Genomic DNA, 19,656 nt, shown 5'->3' with positions numbered 1-19,656 from the left:
GAGTGGAGATAGAGGAACAAAAATTGCACCAAGGAAGAGAGAAAAGCAGCAAAACACGTTCTCGCTAATACTCAAACATATGTACAAGTGACATATTCAGCCATGGAGTCCACTCAGTGACAGGCAAGTTTACTCAGGAAGACACGAACTTACTGCTTCTCTTAAAGCTGATTTGCCCAGAAGAATTGTCCACAATTCTCTGCTGCTCCTGTAGACAAAGGAAAAAGGTGGAGAGTACTTTAATGACGAACACTATTTCGGGATTCCCGTTAGCTTACACCTTTTCAAACCTGCAATTAACTCAGAGCAAATCCTACTGCAATACAAGAAAACTGATTTAAGGAACACTAGGTTTTAGCTAACCAGTTTCAGATGTCCTGGAAGAACCCAGGGAAGACCCAAAGAGGGTGACAACTGATATAGTAAGACTTGCAAACTCATATCAAAGCAGCATCACATTTATGTCAGTTTATTAGCTCAATTTAATTTTGCTAATTAGATATTTAAGGTTAGTAAAAAGAAATCTAATGAAAGGACAGAGCAATATTTTATCCAATTACATTCAATGCCCTCCTCCAAACAAATTCTTCCGTAACGGTCTCATCCTTCACTCTAAGCGGAACACAAAACTGAGTGAAGGAAAAAACTGCAACATTTTTACGTAAGGTAGAATGATTTGCCACTGGTCTTCAGAACTTTTACCCCTGGTTTCTTGTTTCTACCTGAGAACTCTGCAGAAAAGCCAATCTGCACTATAAGGTATTATAGATCAAATCCTGACCCTGGCATATGCATCCAGAAAAATGAGTCTCCTGCAACAGCTCTGAAAAAGGATGTTTGCCAAAAAGAATATTTCAGGAACTCAGACAAATGCTGAGTTGATAGCAATGTAATACAAACCAGGAGCTAAACACCATAGCTCCCCACGCAAAGACTGTCTACAAAAGCAAGAACACTCGTTGACTTATTTTTAGAACAGCATCATCAAAATAACTCACTACGGCAGTGAAAGTCATCTGCGACTTCTGACACACGGTGCCACTTAAAAGAATGATAAGACCTGTTATTTCCAGTACACCTGTCAACATAATTTCCACCTGCTAATTCCCTGATTGTCAGGCGCACCTCCCTGCGCACAGGCTAACAAACCCCCACCACTGGGTTGCCATCCCGCTGCGGGTGAACCTCTCCAGCACACGCAGAGCACCGAAAGGGCACCACGTTTTACCGAGAAAAGAATGGCTTTGTACAACTGAGCACCAGCCTAGCGGAGCCAACCTTTTCCTTTTCACTCCCCCAACCTCTTCTGCGAATAAAACAGAGCACGGCTTGTTGCCCCTTCGTTAATTAGTCTCCAAGATGGCTGAGGAAGGAGAGCTCTGCTTATGGAACAGCGGTGCTCCTGTCCCCATTAGCACTTGTGGACATTCATTCAGTAAGAATTAGGCATCTAGGAACGGACGTGACACAAAAACGTGACAATAAACGTGAAAAACGTGCTCAGGACAGGCGAAGGCGCTGATCGGAAGTGACCGCCGACCCTGGCACTCATTGATTACCTTCCTTGATACATCTTCCCTATCTCCCCTTCGCTTTTGACACTTGCAAAAAGTTGCCCAAGAGGTGCCCACCAGCTCCGGAACGCTCAGCCCCGAGGCGAGCAGCCGCGGGGCCCGGCGGTGGCGGGGCAGCCGCCCCGCGACGTGACGGCGGGCCGGGACTGCGGCTCCGCCGAGGCGGGAGCTCTGCAGCGGTTCCGCTCAACCCTCCATCCTTGGCGGCGCCGCAGGACACAAGAAGCGCACAGTCACCGCGAAGCCACCGCTAACGCCCAACTCCGGCCCCGAGCCCGCGCGGTCCCCGCGGCGCCGCTCCGCCACGGACGGGACGGGGCGGGGCGGGGCCTCGCCGCGCGCGCGCGCGCGCGGGGGGGGGCGGGGCCAGGCGGGCGCGGGCCCCGCGGCCGTTCCCCGGCCGTTCCCCGCTCCCCGCGGCTCCTCCCTCTGCCCCCCCCGCAGCGAGGGACGGGGCCGCCCCCGCCTTCCCCCCTGCGCCTCCCCCGCCGGAGCAGCCGCCGCCGCAGCCCCGCACCTCGCGCGCAGCCCGCCCGCCGCCATCTTCGCTCCCCTGTCACGTGACCCGCCGCGCGGAGCCGTCCACCCGCTCCTTCCCGGCGCCGGCGTCACGTGGTGGGGCCGCCGCTCCGCCCCCCCCCCCCCCCCCCTCTCCTGGCGGGTCGGGTCATGTGACAGGCGGCGGCGCCAAGATGGCGGCGTCCTGCGAGGTGGGTGCGCGGTGCTCGGCTCCCGGGCTGCGGCGGGGCGGTCGGGGAAGGCCGCGGCTCCTCGGCGAGACCCGCGGCTCACCCGGGCGGTGTCTCCGAGGCCTGTTGCGGCTGCCGTTCCCGCTGCGGCCCGTGCTCCGCCGCAGCTTCCCGCAGCGAGGACCGGGTTGCGGGGTGCCGTGGCTGGAGGGGAGAGGAGGCGGAGGGCGGCGTGGAAGGACAGGGCGAGCGGATCCCGCAGCGCTGCGGCGGGCATAGGGCGTGTGGGAGCACGGCAGTGGGAATCTTCCCTGCCCAGAGCAGCCGGGATGCAGATCACCAAACAGGCAGAAAACTGGGAGCGATGGTCCCGTTCGGTGTGTGAGAGCGCGGGAGTGCCGAGGGGCTTCGCGTTAGCTGAACGAGGGTGTGAAGGAGGGAAGGCAGCAGGCACAGGAAAATTAACTCCTTCAGCAGTGAAATACACCGTGTTGCAGATTCACAGGTCAGCGGCTTGCAAAGCCGCTGCGTTACAGCAGGGGAGCTGCGTTTCCGATGGTGAAATTCTTCCTTGTCGGGGAGCCCGGCTGGCAGGCTGCCTGCCGAGGGAAGCTGGCACGTCCTTGTTGAAATCTTAAAGTTGCCAGACTGAGGGGGAGGTTTCTTTCAGTCGTTGGCTAGTGTGCAGTATTTGCCCTGCCTCTGCTCAAACAAGCCTTAAGCTTCCCCCACCCCCGTGCTCAGAAACAAGGAGTGGGACCCCAAACCCCTTACTGGTCGCAGGCAGATATTGCCCATGGCAATTCTGTTTTGTTGACAGTGTGATTAATACTTCTCCTGTTCTGTTTAAAAATGAATTGTGATGGCAAAAGATTATGCTTGGCCTGATCTAGCTGTATAGCAACAATAAATGTAATGAAGCCATCAAGTATTTCAGGCTATACAGATAAGAATGCCAAAAAGCAATCTATTAATAATTAAGAGTTTTCAGTACAAAGTCATAAATAACTAAACGCTCCAGACCCACAGTGTAGAGGAGTTTGACAGCACAAACTTTAATAGTTGCCCAGTAATATTGCTACTAAAATCTCTATCAGCTGTACCATTGGGTGACCCCATTCAACGCTGGATGAAAACCCAAACCAGAACTTTAAATAAACTTCTAGCTTTCCATGAGGCAGCTAATGTATATACTAGTAACAAAACTGAGGAAGCAGAATCTAATAAGAGTTTACTACTAATCAGCTTAAGGGTGGGCCAGAAAGGATGGAGCAATCCAAAGTTTCAGCTGGAGATATCCAGTAGGGATAAATACAACTGGTCAGCCATTCTATTGCCAACAGAAATACGGAAATGGATACCTTCAAAGAACTCAAAAGAGATGCCAATATAATGACATTTGCTTACATACAGCTAAGACATAACCAAATTATGTTATAGGGATAGGGAGCAATATATATATAGGATAGGGAGCAATAAAGGTTGTCAGAAGGCAATAAATGCTGTTGAGAATTGCACAGCGTTGTGAATGCCCACAATACTTCAAAGAAGAAGAGAAGATGTAATTTAACCTAATGGAGTCATTATGTGCATTGCTGGCTATCTCAAATATATATCTGATAGTCCAAAATTGTAAAGGAAAGTTTAGTTTGCAACGCAGCTGTCATTGTGAGCCTTGATTCAGAGGAAGTGCTGTAAATGCAGTAAGTGTTAGTAAGACAAAGGAGTGAGGGGATGTAGAAAATAATGACAGCTTTGGATCCTGATCAAAAATGTCCTGCAAGGTGTACTTCTCTTGAAGCATTTGAAGTAAATAGTGCATATGAGAGGTCAGTTAAACACATCACATAGAAAGTAATGATGCATCTTTGGGATGAGACTCACTAATATTTGTCTAGTGTCATTAATGACCAACATTAAAATATTTCACTTATTTACACAGGTCTAAAGTCTGTGTAATGTAAGAGTGCGGGGTTCTTGCTCAAAAAATGGGAATCAAGATAGCTGACAGGGGGAAGAGGCTGTGCCATGGGTTAAAGAGAAATGAAGCCCATACCTTTCTTTAAAAATAAGGAAGAATAAATCAGACTCCTTTACTCACATATGAAGCTTTTGTAACAAATATGACCCAGCAGTGCTGTAGAAGCAAAACAAATTAAGCTACTTAATACTAAGGATGTGATGAACATCCTCTCATGGCTACAGGCAAGAGGAAGTCTGTTCATTTCATTTTTCTGTGCTCAGGTTTCCAACTTAGCTTATCTTGACAGTTCTGGTAATAGATCAAAATATAAAGTATGCTGTTTGGCTTTTTTTTTTTTTAATGACTGTGATGTTTTCTTTCCTACTTCTATTGTAAATACTACGTAGCATTATAAAACACCTGCTGCAATACTGGAAGTATTCAATCATAACACCAGTAACAGAAGGGGAGAGAGGTATGTAGGGGGTTTTGCACAGCAGTGGGAGGAGAAATATTTAATAAAAGGAGGAACATTATGTAAAAATACAATGAAAACTGCATACAAAATTAGGTTCGAAAATTAGCTTTAAACTTCTGGTTTAACTATATTTCAAATTCACACCACCACAATGAAGCTTTCTGGGAATATTTATGGCTTGTTTGCTTCATATTTCAATTCAAAGACACTGCAACAGAAATATTTAAAACTGTGTCTGAATACCCTGGTATTCAGTGGCTCATTTCTTTGATTCTCAGAGGGGAATAACAGCTTTGGCTGATCCATTACCTTACTGGGTTTATTTTTTTAATTCAGCTGTGTGTTGACATTAACAATTGGCACATAACTTGTCAGTTTAAAATAGAGCTTAAGAACAAAAGAGCTGTGCAGAAGCTTTAGCTTTTCTAGTAGTTGCTTTAATTGTTTGCTTTTTCTTTTTTTAAATAGGAATTGCAGTAGCATGGAAGGGAATTCTTCCTAATGGAAAACTGTTGAGCGCATCAAGACTCCTGAGAAAGATTTTTGGAAAGCTTGGTCCACATAGGAGTGGAATCATGTTAAACAAGCCAGTGCTGGTGGAATCCCTGGTGGTGTTTGTCATCGTTCTCTTTGTGCACGCGGTGGTGTGGGACCGGTACTCCTGGTGCACTGTGGCTCTCGCCGTCCAGGCTTTCTATGTCCAATTCAAATGGGACCGTCTGCTCCAGCTGGGTGGGGCTGTGTTCCAGTTCCGTACAGCAGCGAACAGCGGCCTCCTGCCAGCCAGCATGGTCATCCCCTTGTTGGGGATAGCGATGAAGGAGAGATGCAAGTCTGCTGGCATTGTGTACTTCGAACGTTTTGGCATAGTTGTAGCTTCCACTGGCATGCTGGTTGCTCTCTTTCTGTCTGTAATAGCGGTTGGCATCACAAAACCTGTGCCAACCAACACTTGCATACTTACTGGTGTCGCTGGCAGTGTGATTATCTATACCATGAAGCACTCTTTGACTGTTTCAGAAGTGATAGAGGTCCTAGAAGTGCTGCTGATTTTTGTCTACCTCAGTATGATCTTGCTGTACCTGTTGCCCCGATGTTTTACTCCTGGAGAAGCGTTGCTGGTTCTCGGAGGTATAAGTTTTGTTCTCAATCAGCTCATTAAACGCTCACTGAATGTAGTTGAGGGCAGAGGTGATCCCATAGACTTTTTCCTTCTGGTGGCAGTTGTTGGAGTTATTCTTCTTGGGCTTTTTTTCACTGTTCTCTTCATTTTCATGGATTCGGGTACGTGGATCTCCTCCATGTTTTTCCACATGATGACGGCAGTGCTAGGCTTAGGGGTCATCATGCCTTGGCTGTACCGACTGATCCAGAGGAACCCTTTGTTCTGGCTACTCCAGTTTCTGTTTGAGACACAGACCAGAGTTTACCTTCTTGTATATTGGACCTTTTTGGCTGCTTCGGCATGTGGTGTAGTTTTCTACCAGAATGCTAAGAGATCATCTGAATCTAAAAAACACCAGGCCTCGACTATAACCAGGAAATATTTCCATTTCATTGTTGTAGCTACTTACATTCCTGGACTAATTTATGACCGCCAGCTTCTCTACGTTGCTGCAGTACTGTGTCTGGCAGTGTTTATCTTCTTGGAGTATATTCGGTACTTCAGGATCAAACCATTTGGCCAAACCCTTAGGCAGTTGCTGTCGCTTTTCTTAGATGAAAGAGACAGTGGACCTCTAATCTTGACTCATATTTATCTCCTCCTTGGCATGTCCCTTCCAGTATGGTTGTTCCCCAGATCTTGTGCTCCTAAAGGTACCTTGTCTGGGGCAGGAGCACTGGTCCCCTACTCCGGGGTACTGGCAGTGGGGGTAGGAGACACTGTTGCCTCCATTTTCGGTAGTACAATGGGGGAAATCAAATGGCCAGGAACAAAAAAGACCTTTGAAGGAACAATGACAGCTATTTTTGCTCAGATCATTGCTGTGGCTCTTATTCTGATCTTTGACAGCAGTGTGAATCTGAACTCCAGCTATGCCAGGATTCTGGCGTCTGTGAGTTTAGTTTCTCTTTTGGAAGCTTATACTACCCAAATTGATAATCTGCTGTTGCCTCTCTACCTCCAGATAATGTTTATGGCTTAGAAGCATTCCCAGGAACAGAGATTTCTCCCTTTCTAGCGAAAAGTGGTAATAGAACATGCACTGTAATGAGAGCTCAGAGCTGCTGCTTTTGGTACAGCAGATAAAATTGTTAATAACAGAAATGAAAAGGACCTATTTAAAATAAAGGTTTTGTTTTGATCTTGTTTCCCCGCCCCTGTTTGAAACAGCATGAGTTGATTTATGGTCTCACAAGAACACAAATGTAACTCATAAATTGGATTATTAAACACAAATGCTATTTTTGTGTCTCTTCTGGGTGCTCAGAGGCAAAGGAGGTAGAAGAAGAAGAGGTAAGTCAGTAAGACAGAAAAAAAAAGCAAACCTCTCAGATCTTGCCACCTCTGTAATGTATCAGAGCCAAAGCTTGTTTTACTATGCTGGGCACTGCCAACTTGTATTACTGCATCTGTGAACTCCTCGTTTCTGTATAGGTACCATTTCAAGCATGTTTTGTAACAAGGGTGGCCACTGTCTACACAAAGTGAATACGACTGTCCCAGTGTGTCCAGTCACTCCACAAGAGCTGTATTAACACACTGTGATGTACGAACACGACTTCAAACTCAGTAGCTGCAATAGCTGCGTTTGTCTGGGGCAAGTGCAGGAGGTTTGAGAATGCAGGAAACTGTTTATTCCCAACAGTACTAAGAAGAGAGTTGCAGTCTTAGCCCTGGAGATTTTACGCAACAAGAAAAATGCTTTGTCTTCAAGATTTTAATATCATTCAATGTAGGGGAAAAAAAACTAAGCAAAGTCACAGAAAAAATTAATTATACATTAATCATGAAAGCAGAAAATCTGTTAAAGTCAATAAACTGATACCATTGCAGTTTTCTACCTTCCACATTTTTTCAGACAGATGTTTAATCAAATAATCTATAAAAATGCTTCTACCAACAAATTGAGTAAAGCCATTTAATTATATATATCTTATATATAATATAAAGTTTTAATTATACACCATTTTGTGGCCAAAAAATTCACCTAATCTTTATGTATTAAACACCTCTGTATTGACAATCTCTTCTTGCCAGTTTGCCAAGTGTCCATTTGAACAAGACACATTAACAGATGCCCTCCCTGCCTCTTCCCTTCCCCTGAGAAGTGTCCAAGCAGAAGATCTGCATTTCAGGATTCTTGTTTGCAGGGTGAAGTTAACTTCTGGCACTTCTCTTACGCACTTTTGGGAACAGTTTTGTGCGAGTCCAAGAGACCTTACACAATAGTGTCCTGCAGTCCTAGCCCTGAGATTGTGTTTTAGGAGTGAGAATAAGACAGGGGTGGAGTGAAACTAGTGCTCTGGGCCAGACTGAGCCAGCAAAATTGGTCCCAGAATCTAATATTGTGTTTGTCCCTGCAACAAGCCAGGACTTGAACAGCTGAGAGGCAGCATTGCCCAATTTCCCCGTGCCTGGCCACAGCTCCTGAGGTTTGATACTGCTTTTCCTGAGGATGTCAAAATTGTCCAGAGTTGGTTTTGGTTAATAACACAGTAAGTTGTCAGATACTCTGTGTAGGAAACCAAACTGAGTAATTGTGCTAGACTGAGTTTCCTTCACATTTAACAGGAAATCCTGGAAATCCAATCCAGCTTCTTGCCTTTATTTATGTGCTTGATGTTTTTGTACATCGCAGGTAGTGGTGCATATAATCAGAGGACATAGTATCACTCCTCAGCAGAAAGGCACTATTCTAAATTATCTCTTCTAATGGAAAGATACAGAAAAGTTTTACCTGCTTCCATCACGAGCCACAGCCTTCATTAACGTCGTAAAATAGTGCCAGAGTTAAAGTCATTTCCCCCCCACCCCACTAACAGCTCTTAAACACACTGTAGAAAAGGTAGGGGAGGGCAGCAGCTGTACCTGCAGAAACTTTGAACTCAACATTACTGCTCTTGCCATTACCCAGCTGCCTAATTCCTGCTACAGCCACCTCCATGGTGAATTCTTTGCTGTTCTGAACCTGTTCTGCATTGCTCAGCAAAGAAAGCCCAAAGGGCTGAAAGGACACATCTTCCCATAAAGGCACCAAATCTCACCATTTCACATCAAACAAGTGCCAGAGACAGGCAACATGCTTTGGAAAGGGATGAGTCAGTAAGAAGTGGGGCTCACTCTGCCAGGACTCTGAGCAGTCTTAAGGTTACTACAGTATAATTAGTGCATTGATGATACTGGGCTCGTATCTCAGGGTTGCCACGGCACCAGTGCCAGTGAAGCTACACCTACGTGGCTTCTGTTCAGTTCAGGATACAGGCTTGAGCTTGCCTCGGGTGTAACATGTTTCTTAACAATCCTCAGGTTTCACCTTGCTCGAAGCTGGTTTGGGTTTGTTGGGGTTTGGGGGACAGTAATTGCTCTTGTGCACACTGAGAGTTCACACCGGTCATCAGACAACTTAGCCCTGGCCTCATCTGCCACACTGCGTCTTCCTCAAGTAAAAGATGAGGGAGATGAAAAGGAGAATTTCTGTATTTTGTTTAAGTGTTAGGAGTTTGACTGGGGTTTTTTGCTTTCATAATTTCCACACGAATCTTTAAGAACTGTAATATTTTTAATCAACGCACTCAGAGATCAGACACTCAGCTACAGTTTGCTAGAAATACTTAGAAGATTGCTTATAAAAGTAGACTTCCTGCCTCATTTTGTCCACAATAGGATCATTTTTAATCACTGTTATTCAAACAATAGGACAGAGATCTAAGGGTGAAAGTCAGCCATCTTCGCATGACACATTCACCTGCATTGCTGAGCTCAACACAGCCAAGAAATGCACTAGACAAGCTCTTGACCTAAACCAGAAGAAAATACCGAGTATCTGCAAGAAGAAATACTTCTTAACTGGTCCCAGTCAAGGCGCAATGGACTTTAACGGTCTATTCTCAAGACTGAAGAAGCTTCCTTACCCAAAGGACTGGGCAACTATTCTCATACTAGTAGGGCTCATGCTGTAGTAGAAGCTTCTAACACAGGCGTATTCGGTTGTGTCAAGGGTCCTTGTTCTGAGAAGAGGATGAATTAATCTTGAGAGCTGATCTAGTGAAAGTTCTATTTAAAGGGAACGTGAATGAATAATCAGAAAGGAATATTGATCATCTATTGACTCCAGAAGCCAGTCACTAACTTCAAGTGTAAAGCGATGGAAAAGGCAGTTCAGGAGTTGGCTGGAGCCTAGGAAGTAAGGAAGAGGTAAAAACAAAACTTCAGAGACTATTCCAGTTCCATGGGTCTGAACTCAATGCTAACTGAGGTACTACCAACAGAAACTATGTGACATGCAAGACCACCAATAAAGTTTATCCTGGCTATTGCCTTGAAAAGGCTCTAGTTTCCTCAGCTGCTTGTTCAGATGGTGACCTTACCAGTTCTCTTTGCTCCAGCTGGTGTCTTTGGCTTCCATCACATGGAAGGTGAAAGCGTGGCGAGAAGACTCCGAGCTGTTCAGTTCACTCTTATGGACTACTTCGCCATGGATGAGAATGAGTCCACCTGTTTGAGAGAAACGTCTGTACTGCTTTTTTCAAATTGTGAGTGCTTGCTTTAAAACATAAGGGAAGTTGAAAGTGTTAAAATACGATTTTAGCTCTCATTTTTCTTGAGCTGTAGAGCAGACTTGTTTGGGGGTTGTTTTTACCTTTACTTATAGGCAGAGGTATGAACTGGCTGTCATTGTAGGCTGGTTCTGACCCTATAAACTCTACACATGTTGAGGAACCTGAAGATGCACGGACCATTCTTCGGGTAATTCCACCTGCAAATCCACAGAATAAGCAAGCACACACAAAAATTAAACAGCAAGCTACATTCCACAGAGCAGAGGAACAACATCTCTGATCTCTTGGCAGTAGAACTTTATTATTACAGTATATCAAATTTTTTTCTTAGTAATTTGGGTGGGTTTTTTTTTCATTAAGCAAAGATTTAGGATTTTCCGGCTGTGGCAGAAACTGATAAACAACTGCCTTTTCTTTGCCCTTCTGACTCTTTCTGTGCATTGCAACATAGCCCCTTAGGAGCAGAAATAGTCATACGCTTATGCAAAGCCAACCTTTGGTCCATTTCTCCTTTCTATAAGAGCATAAATTGCAAACAGAGCGCAGATTCTGACTCCAGAATTTATGAGGGATGAGCGTCTTAAAAAAATTATTACACTCAGCGTATGAATGCTTAGGTGAGCAACAGTTTTAAAGCTGATTAGCGTGCCCTAGAGATAATGAAAAACAGGAAACTGCGCTGGTAATCCAATAGTGGTTACACACACAGAGCAACTACCATCGGTCACAACAGCCTTTACACAAGTCTGTGCTGATCTGGTTTTGTCCGAGTTCCCCTGGGATGCTGACTCTTCTCCAAGGGCTTGGATGGTGTCCAAGTGATCCTTATGTTGACTTGGAGGCTTTCCTTATTTACTGAAATGCAGACCACATACTTGACAGTTGTGTGTGTGTGTGGAAGAGGAATTTTTTTATTCCCCTTCCATAGGGCTGTCAGAACTAAAAATTTTATCAGCCAGGGCAAAAAAGGGGATTTTTTTGTGAAGGAGATGCAACCTGGAAAAGAAACAGTTTTGTGAATGAATGGGGGAAAATAAAAAAAAAAAGAAAAAAGAAAAGAGTGATTTCTCAGTTTATTCCTACTCTGGAAGGCAAAAGGAGGATTATTCCTCTTTCCAGTTCACATCAGACTTGATGAACATTTTCAAGGCTACAGTCAAAACTGTGGAAGGAGCAGCAACATATAGCAATGACCTGTTTCACTACAGGAACAAAGGACCCAGTGGTTTAAGACCTTCTTTACATTAAACCTTAAATCTCAGCAGCCTGGCAAGGCAGAGCCTGAATCTTGCAGAGGAAGCTTCTGAAATAATACTGAAATGAAAAGATAAGATTCAGAAGCAATTTTAATAGACCTCACCTTAACAGATTCTGGAGTAAATAAAAATTCAGGAGGTCTGTCCTTCCTTTCTCCAGTGCCCTGGATTCTTTGTTTCTAGGCTAGATACCAATTTAAAACTAAATGTAGTGTCAGTCATGTATACCACCTTTTTTTAAATTAAAAAATATTGTTATATTAGACTCATCTGATAGACTAGTGGCCAAGAGCAAAGTGAAGCAGTTAATCTGCTGAAAAACATGGTTGGGGATTTGACAACAGGATAAGAGGAGATCTTTATAGTAAAAAAAGTTGTCCTTTCGACAGCAAGGACAGTAGCGTGCTTCTGCAGGCACTGTGCAATGCAGAGAACGTAACATGGTCTGTGTTACCCTCCACCCTTAAGCAAGAAGATGGCACACACCAAAACGCCACCACCCTTACTGGTGTGAGAACCAGGAATGAACCACAAGCAGCCGTTCTCCTGTGTGGCATCCTCCAGGGCAATCCAGAACCCCAAGATTCTGCCCAGAGGCTCCGTGTGCAGGAAGGTGGCATCCTGGTGCGGGGTCACTGCAACAAGACACAGTCATTAGGGTCTTTTAATGCCTGAGGAATTCAGTGCTGCTGGAAGGACAGCAGGCTTGTTCTCCCTGACTCCTAGACCTGACCTGCCCTGCCCACCCATCTGTCATACACATTAAATTGTACATGAAAATAACACCTTTCAGCCTGCTAAGACAGGCTGAGAGAGTCAGGGCTGTTCAGCCTGGAGAAGAGAAGGCTCCCGGGTGATCTTATTGCAGCCTCCCAGTACTTAAAGGGGCTACAGGAAAGCTGGAGAGGGACTTTTGACAAGGGTGTGTAGTGACAGGACAAGGGACAATGGCTTTAAACTGAAAGAGGGGAGATTTAGATTGGATATAAGGAAGAATTTCTTCACTTTGAGGATGGTGAAGCACTAGACCAGGTTGCCCGGACAAATAGTGGCTGCCCCATCCCTGGAAGTGTTCAAGGCCAGGTTGGATGGGGCTTTGAGCAACCTGGTGTAGTGGAGGGTGTCCCTGCCCATGGCGGGGGCGTTGGAACTAGATGGTCTTTAAGGTCCCTTCCAACCCAAACCATTCTATGATTCTGTGTAGAAATATTTCTGGAAAATGTGGATGCTTTTTATTAATTTTAAGAAGGTTTGGACCATGAAACTCACAGGCTTAAGTCTGATTCTGAGCCTTTTTCCTGGTAATATTCCTTTCCTGAAGGAGTATTATCTGCAGTGTGATATAGAGATAATATGAATCTCACCTTCACCGCCAATGCCAGGTTGCTGCAAGGAAAGAAAAGTGATGTGTGAAGAATTTCACAGCTTCCCACCTAACAAAGTCTTATTTATTGAGTGACAAGACAACGTGAATTACTGTACCTTGAAGATATACATGCTTTGCACAACTACTGGTCTCTCAAGGCCTAGTTTTCTTCCCAATTCCTGCAAGAAAACTTTCCAAGATATGTTTGCTGCTTTCTGCACACTATAAAGCATTATTCTGAAGATATTTAGATTTCCTTTCACAGACAAATTGACTATCCTTGGGAGTCTAGAAAATTAAGGTTAACTACTCCGTAATTTATTCCCCCCCCCCAGACCATTCTAGGACACAGTAACAGCTCACCTGCACCTTGGAAGAGTGGGTGATTTGCTTGAAGACAGGATCATAAGCATGTAAAGCTAAGGGGAAAGAAAAGGCTTAGACTGAAGATTTCATTAACAGAAGGGAACTTGGCAGCACTCCATGAGCTGATGAGACAACAGCCAAGCAAGATAAATTGCAATCAGAAAATTTCCTCCCTCCCAAGAGTAGGTATACATGGCTTATCACGCCTAAGGTGATACAACACTTGTAGATTTGTATAGCCTTCTTTAGAGACCAAAAACATAATCACTCACTGGCCACAAATTGCAGCTACATAAGAAATAGCGTATAAAAGAGTGAACAAAAATTGAGTATTATGTGATCAAGTATTACATTATACATATGCTACAACCACTATACATGACCCTGAGGCAGATAAGTGAATTCACCCTTTAAAAACACAGTTCTTAAGAATAACCAGAAAAGTAATTACTGCAAAAGACAAGCTACAGCTTATCTTTGGTGCCCTTCGCAGGGGGCCACAGCCTGCGGGTCAGAGCTGTTTGCCCAGACGCTCGCTATAGCCCAGCTCTGACAAAATCATAAAGCAAAGACTTGGAATCGTGTCTCCATCTCATCGTGATCACATTTGCCACAAGGACACATGACTGGGTCCAGCAGGGACTGCTCCTGAGCAAGGGATGAGGCAAGACTCGACCAAAAGGAATAATTACAAGAAACAAGTTTAGAGAAGCCTTTTGAATTGGTAAGTTGCTGAGTCACAGGGCATCTACAGTGGTTTTCGCTTTCCCAGGGGAAAAAATGAGGTATAACAGAACAGCAGGGGGGCTGGGAGGGGAAGAAAGTTTTCCGAGAAAACCAAAGAACTGAGAACTCTCAGTACTGAATTTCCAAGTTTAGTGAAGTTTAATCTGAACAAAGTTCGCGTGTTCAGAGACGCAGTGAATCCTGCTCTCATTCTCCATGTATCGTTTGAAAACAAAAAGGGATCAAAACGCAAGTTCTGTAACTGAGAGAGAGGAAATAGGTCAAACTGAAACCAGTCAGGATAAAGAAAAGGCGCTGGTGACACCAAAGGAGGGAGGACAGCTTCAGCGTCGGCACCCGCCACGGCACGGGTCGCAGAAGACAGTTTGATCTGTACTGAACGCCACCAGGCTCAGGTGGTACATTTGTTCGAGCAATCTCTCATGTAAAAGAGACAAGGGCTGAAGTCCAAACTTTCACATGTCAGTGACTCTGAGCTATGCACAGCCCAAAAACCTCCTAGAAGGGTTTTTTTTGAAAAGGATTGTAACAGGAGATTTTTAAGTCCTGTGACAGCAGAGAGCGAGGGGCAGTGCAGAGAGAACTGCAGAGACACTGCCAGCAACATGGGGAAAAGCAGACTGACACGGAGAAATCAAGTTGAAGACTTTATTGCAGAAACCCAGAGCCAAACGGCCCAAGGCTGCAAAGACAGGAGCTGCACGGCCACAAAGGCAAGAAGGAGTGAGGTCTGAGATATTTGATGCAGCAGTCCCCAGGAGGCACAGAGAAGCAGCAGAAGAGGCAAAAAGTCGCTTCTTTGCTCAGAAAGGTTTCAACTCAGATGGCCGAGGTTATTTATACCCAGTAGGTCTGGAGAAAGCCTCATGTCTGAAAATCACATCCCTTTTGTCCATCCCTCTGAAAACCCCATCCTTTCAACATACCGTGGCCAATCTTGCTGATGGATTTCTCCTTTGGAATTAGAAAGTTACCTACAAAACAAAACCAGAATTTAATGTTGGTTGCAAAGCAGGAATCATTCCTCAAGCTGGAAACTGGCCCCTGACCCCTCACTCAGCTTTCTCTTGTCCCCTCGCTGTGACTAACTCAGGCCAGAGCTTACCTCTCTCATCCAGAACACCTTTCTCAAAGAAGAATCTAATCTTGTCTCCACTGGTGAGGAAATAATCCGAGCTACCCTGCCAGGGATAAGAGCCCAATAAAGATAGAATCCTTGTAAAAACATAAATGAACCTTCGATCAAAGCATTGATGCTCACCTGCATCTTTTTCCCATCAAGCCGCAGCACAAAGAAAACACAGTCAATAGAAATCACTCACACGAAGGAGCCCACAATACTGAATCTCTTGCCATTGATTAGGACTTTACAAGAACCTCTCACACAGAAGCTACCCTTGCTTTTCTTTTGCTGGCTGCCTGGAAAATAACCCATTTTTTGTCTGCAAAACAAGTATAAAGCGATTGGTGAGAGCAGCTTGTGGCTGCTGGGGGGGCAATTGCTGTGGGGGCAGAAAGCACAGCAGAGCCACACACCCCCTCTCCTCCTTCACCCTCTGATAAGACCACCACCAAACATCTGTAGAAAGCTGGAGAGCAAATGTCTCTCACAGCATTATGTTCAGTTAGAAGAGAGAGTCCCGTTCTCCCAGAGCGAATCCTGAGCAGCTCTTTGCCTTTTCCCTTTCTCCTTCCAGCGCTCCGGCGGCGACAGCCCTGCCCTTCTTGGTACCTGCGCCCGGAGCTGCTCCTCTTCCTTGGTGGAGAACTCAGTGCGGCAGTGCGGTGGCACTTCCATCTCTGCTACAATTCTCTGAATCTGGTTCCTCATGCTGTCACACTCCTCTGCGGTGAAAAAATGCTCTAGGACCAAGAAGCCATCCTTGCGGAACTGGAAGAGACGGAGTGACTGCTCTCCTCCAGAGTCCTCAGGGGAAGCAGCACAAAGCAAGAGGAACCAGTTCTGGCCCTTTGCTGTGCCTCAGCTCCCTGTGAAAAGCATCCCAACTTCAGCTCTGCAGCTGGACAACCTGCTCTTAATTTTTCATTTCAGGAGGGGTTTCAATTGTAAAAGATAGTTCATTAACACGCTTAGACTCCAAGCAGTTAAGAAGAATTTATTTCAGCTTGTCAGTCCACAAAGCAGAGTAGATACCATCACTAGAGCCTATGTGGCTTAAGGATATCTTATCTAAGACCTGCAACCAACAACTATTAAATTACAGAGCCTGCAAACGCCATCAGAGCAGTCATACCTGGATTTGTAATAAGAATGAGATTCCTTCACAAGCTGGAAAGCATTGTTTTCTCTAAGGGAAAAAAAAATTCCCTGGGTGATTTCTCATGGTTGACTACACAATCCCATACAAAGTCAAGCGAACTCTGTCGGCACTACCGTTTCTTTATATAGAATACTCTGGAGATTATCTTGGACAGGCAGATTTCAACTTCACGGATGAGAGCTGAGCAGCAGAGACAGAAAGGCACGAGAGAAATTCCTCCAAGAGCTCTGCGGGTAAAGTTGCCCTCTGGAAGAGTTTGTAGCCACAACAGGGTCCTCACACACTCAAAATGAACGTAATGCAAGAAGCTAAGAAGAATATAGAGTGTTTGTAAAGCTGATCTTTGCTAGACCTGATCACAGGTTCACTGGTAGTGACCGTATCTTACAAGTAGCGTCATCTGCCTGCGGTCCAGGCACGCTCCTTCCCCGGAGTGCAGTTCCTTACCTTTTGGATCTGATGCTGGGTTACAAGCGCCATCGCAGGCAGAAGCTCCCAGGATCCCACCAGCAACACCAGAATGCCACCCAGGCTCTGCAGGGCTGACTCCCCGCCTCTTCACGTGATCCGTTCCCAGCATGCGATAACACCAAGGGCTCGGCTGCCGGACTGTCACGCAGGCGGCGGATCTGCCTCCCGAGGAATTTTGTCCCATTTCTGGCAGGGACATTCGTGGATGCAGAGTTTTGCTTTGGCTCTTAAGTGCTACTGTACACAAAAGCATTCTGCTCCAGCACCATCACAAACTTTATTTCCTTCTTAACTCCAAGAAGGAATCCCTGTTTTAATTAGTAACCCAGATTAAAAAATAGAGCAGTTAAGCCAGTAAACACAGGGGTAAAACAAGATGAGAGGTAAAACGAGATTCAAGCAGGATGAAGAGATCTAAGAGCTTTGAAACTAATTTAAAGTGGCAATTCAGGCTCCTACAGAGCCCTTTTTGCTCAGTCAGAGTCCTGGCAGCTGTGGTGGTGCAGCTCCCTGCACCACTTTGTGATCTCAGGACGAGCCAGCATCGTGGTTACAAGTACAGTGAGTCGGGACAAGCTGGCACATTCTTGTATCGGTTACAAGGGCGGTATTGGTTTGTACTGGTTACAAGAGCTGGGACGATCAGGCACTCCCTGACCATACCTGAAACTCCTGCTGCCTAGTTACCGTATCTGAAGCTCCTGCTGCCTGAATCGTAGCCAGATCAGGCAGGTATCAGAACTGCATATTCTGGAAAATACTGGAGTCATACAGTGGCTGAGATACCAGAATCACCTAATACAAGTTGTGGCCAAAAAAACCACCCACAAAAAAATACCGTAACAAAAAACCCACACCAAAGAGTATCAACCAAAGTTAATCATCTCACAGTCCCATATACAGCGATCCTAAATGAGACCCTTTGAGCTCTCTGGGGTCACAGCAGGCAGTGACCCAGTATGTCCCCCTGAGCTGGGACACCTCTCAGGGTAGATTTCGTGAGGTTCACAGATCATCCGCTGATAGATGCTGACGATGAAGAGTGAGTAATTAACTATAATTAGATTTTGCAGAGTTTTAGAGATTAATTGATACCAATAACTTATTACAATTTACAAATGAGACAGTCTAAGTCATAGTTTAACCTTTGAGTGTGTGTTTATGTATATGGTTTAAGAACTTCTATATTTGGATGTGATTTAAGAATCTGTCATAAGTCTTGTGTGAACCTTGCCATTTTCGAATCTTTAAGTCACTGCTTGATTTAACAAATTTAATTAAATCGCCCCATTAATTGGCTGACAATCAAGTGTCATTAAATACCATACAATCTAATCTGGTGATTGACCTAATAATAATAAATCCTAAACTGCTACTATCTCAAAGTTGTGTAAAATCTCATCTGTGACACATTGGCATGGTCAGCAGGATCCTAAATCAGCCGTTTGTGACACCAGCGCTTCAGCACGCTCATCTGAAAGGGACTTCAGTGGCCCAGGAGATGGCAAACAGACTCAAAGGTGATAATTTAGCTAAAGAGGTTTCACCAAGGGTTTGGTAAAATTCACAGGGACTATATCTCCTGTTTTCATTCACAGCTGCTCTTTGCCAATGCCCACCTTCTCCTGCTCAGTTCGCTCTCCTGCAGCTCCCAAACATGCATGTAAATTTAGGATGAACCCAAAGCCACAGTTCAAACCAGAGAAAATGCAGAAACTAGATGTAAAAGGCAGCAGAGAGGGGAGAACAGCCAGCAGCCCAGCGATGGCGCTCCCCACCAAAACATCCCTCCCACTGCACAGGAATCAGTTTTCACTCCAGAGTAAAATGTGTTTGGCTCATGCAGGAAACACTGAAAACATCCTTTCAGCAGCACTCCACAAAGAAATAACGTCGTGGGGGTGGTTTTCTGCACCACTCACTTAGCCAAAAAAAAAAAAAAAAAAAAGACAGACTCCAACAAACTGAAGGAGTGCAAAATGCTCTTGGGAAGGTGTTTACTTCCAAAATGTATTTGCTGGCACTGAAAGTTCATCTTAAAGAGATGAAATTTCTGAAAAAAAACAAAGAGATGAACATCTGAAAAAAAAAAATTCCTCTATTCTGTAAGGGAATCAACTCTGGATAAAAAAAATAAATCCCTTCTCATCTTGTTCAAGGTTGGTTTTGGTTTTTAATGAAAAGAGAAATTAGTGTTTTCTCTTGTTGAACATTTACACCTTATTTTGAAGCTTTTCTCTACACACAAGGGAATATGAATTCAGTAGCTTAAAAAGTTAAATTTTGCAAGATAATTTAATCACTGTGCTACGAACTTAGAGGGGAAACAATCAACGCCCAGTGCTGCAAAACTCAAAAAAAAATAATCAAGTACTTCCTCTTTCCTGTTAAAGGACTCTCACCAACTGATGGAGCTGAAATGCTTTTAAGGAAGATGTGTAACCAGTGGAAAAAGTCCCTGCTGTAGCTACTGCCTGTAAGTCAATCTCATGAGGACCCACCTCCGTGGGAGGCAGCGATCCTGGAGACACGTGCCTTCTACACACACTCCCATGCCACTCCTCAGTCCTTCTCTGAGTTACCCAGGTCATTCGTAACGTCATGTACTTCTCATTCCCAGTCTTTTATCTTTTTCTTCCCCAGCAATTTCACACGTCATCTTCTCCACTGCCCACCTTACGCACACACGATGACTTCAGCAGCTGTTTTAGTTCATACACATGACAGTAAACCACAGCTT

General features: G+C 44.9%; 3 protein-coding genes across 7 annotated transcripts in view; 1 reads left to right on the top strand and 2 right to left on the bottom strand.

Annotated features, from left to right (window-relative positions):
- Positions 1–2,135, bottom strand: part of NUP188 (nucleoporin 188) — a 30,711-nt gene extending 28,576 nt beyond the window's left edge. The window contains exons 1-2 of one of the 2 annotated variants that reach the window (XM_086624970.1): positions 2,092–2,135; positions 154–208 (exon numbers count right to left, since the gene is read on the bottom strand). In XM_086624970.1, coding sequence (XP_086481096.1) covers positions 154–208; positions 2,092–2,117 — 81 coding nt within the window. In that variant the 5' untranslated portion in view covers positions 2,118–2,135. Of the gene's footprint in view, positions 1–153; positions 209–1,559; positions 1,621–2,091 lie in introns of those variants that run through there. The other variant, XM_086624969.1, reaches the window with a different exon arrangement.
- A 130-nt stretch (positions 2,136–2,265) lies between these two features.
- Positions 2,266–7,230, top strand: DOLK (dolichol kinase). 2 transcript variants are annotated; one of them, XM_086624971.1, is made up of 2 exons: positions 2,266–2,284; positions 5,173–7,230. In XM_086624971.1, exon 2 carries the CDS (start codon positions 5,280–5,282, stop codon positions 6,849–6,851), a length of 1,572 nt encoding a protein of 523 aa, XP_086481097.1. In that variant the 5' UTR covers positions 2,266–2,284; positions 5,173–5,279; the 3' UTR covers positions 6,852–7,230. The 2 variants fall into 2 exon arrangements, with proteins under 2 accessions (XP_086481097.1, XP_086481098.1); XM_086624972.1 differs by lacking the exon at positions 2,266–2,284 and adding an exon at positions 2,642–2,768.
- A 2,285-nt stretch (positions 7,231–9,515) lies between these two features.
- Positions 9,516–17,018, bottom strand: PHYHD1 (phytanoyl-CoA dioxygenase domain containing 1). 3 transcript variants are annotated; one of them, XM_009981005.2, is made up of 11 exons: positions 16,893–17,018; positions 15,896–16,054; positions 15,269–15,344; positions 15,090–15,137; positions 13,414–13,469; positions 13,167–13,229; positions 13,049–13,070; positions 12,191–12,319; positions 10,509–10,625; positions 10,237–10,363; positions 9,516–10,045 (listed from the first exon to the last, which is right to left on the bottom strand). In XM_009981005.2, the coding sequence occupies exons 1-11, from the start codon at positions 16,923–16,925 to the stop codon at positions 10,000–10,002; spliced, it is 876 nt and encodes a 291-aa protein (XP_009979307.1). In that variant the 5' UTR covers positions 16,926–17,018; the 3' UTR covers positions 9,516–9,999. The 3 variants fall into 3 exon arrangements, with proteins under 3 accessions (XP_009979307.1, XP_086481186.1, XP_009979308.1); XM_086625060.1 differs by having other exon boundaries at positions 13,167–13,240; positions 13,407–13,469; positions 16,893–16,971; XM_009981006.2 differs by lacking the exon at positions 13,167–13,229 and having other exon boundaries at positions 16,893–16,971.
- Positions 17,019–19,656: the final 2,638 nt, after the last annotated feature.

Source organism: Tauraco erythrolophus, chromosome 22, assembly GCF_009769465.1.
Source record: "Tauraco erythrolophus isolate bTauEry1 chromosome 22, bTauEry1.pri, whole genome shotgun sequence".
Taxonomy (NCBI): Eukaryota; Metazoa; Chordata; class Aves; order Musophagiformes; family Musophagidae; genus Tauraco; species Tauraco erythrolophus.
Note: the sequence above shows the minus strand (reverse complement) of the source record. Positions and strands in the feature narration are given on the sequence as shown.

Excerpts from the sequence above, each read along its gene's own strand:
- DOLK (XM_086624971.1), top strand. The coding sequence starts at position 5,280 with ATGTTAAACAAGCCAGTGCTGGTGGAATCCCTGGTGGTGTTTGTCATC.
- PHYHD1 (XM_086625060.1), bottom strand. The coding sequence starts at position 16,925 with ATGGCGCTTGTAACCCAGCATCAGATCCAAAAG. Across the intron at positions 15,345-15,895 it reads AGGAGCAGCTCCGGGCGCAG|GGTAGCTCGGATTATTTCCT; the intron begins GTACCAAGAAGG and ends TATCCCTGGCAG. Across the intron at positions 10,626-12,190 it reads CATTCCTGGTTCTCACACCA|GTGGAATTACCCGAAGAATG; the intron begins GTAAGGGTGGTG and ends GTGGATTTGCAG.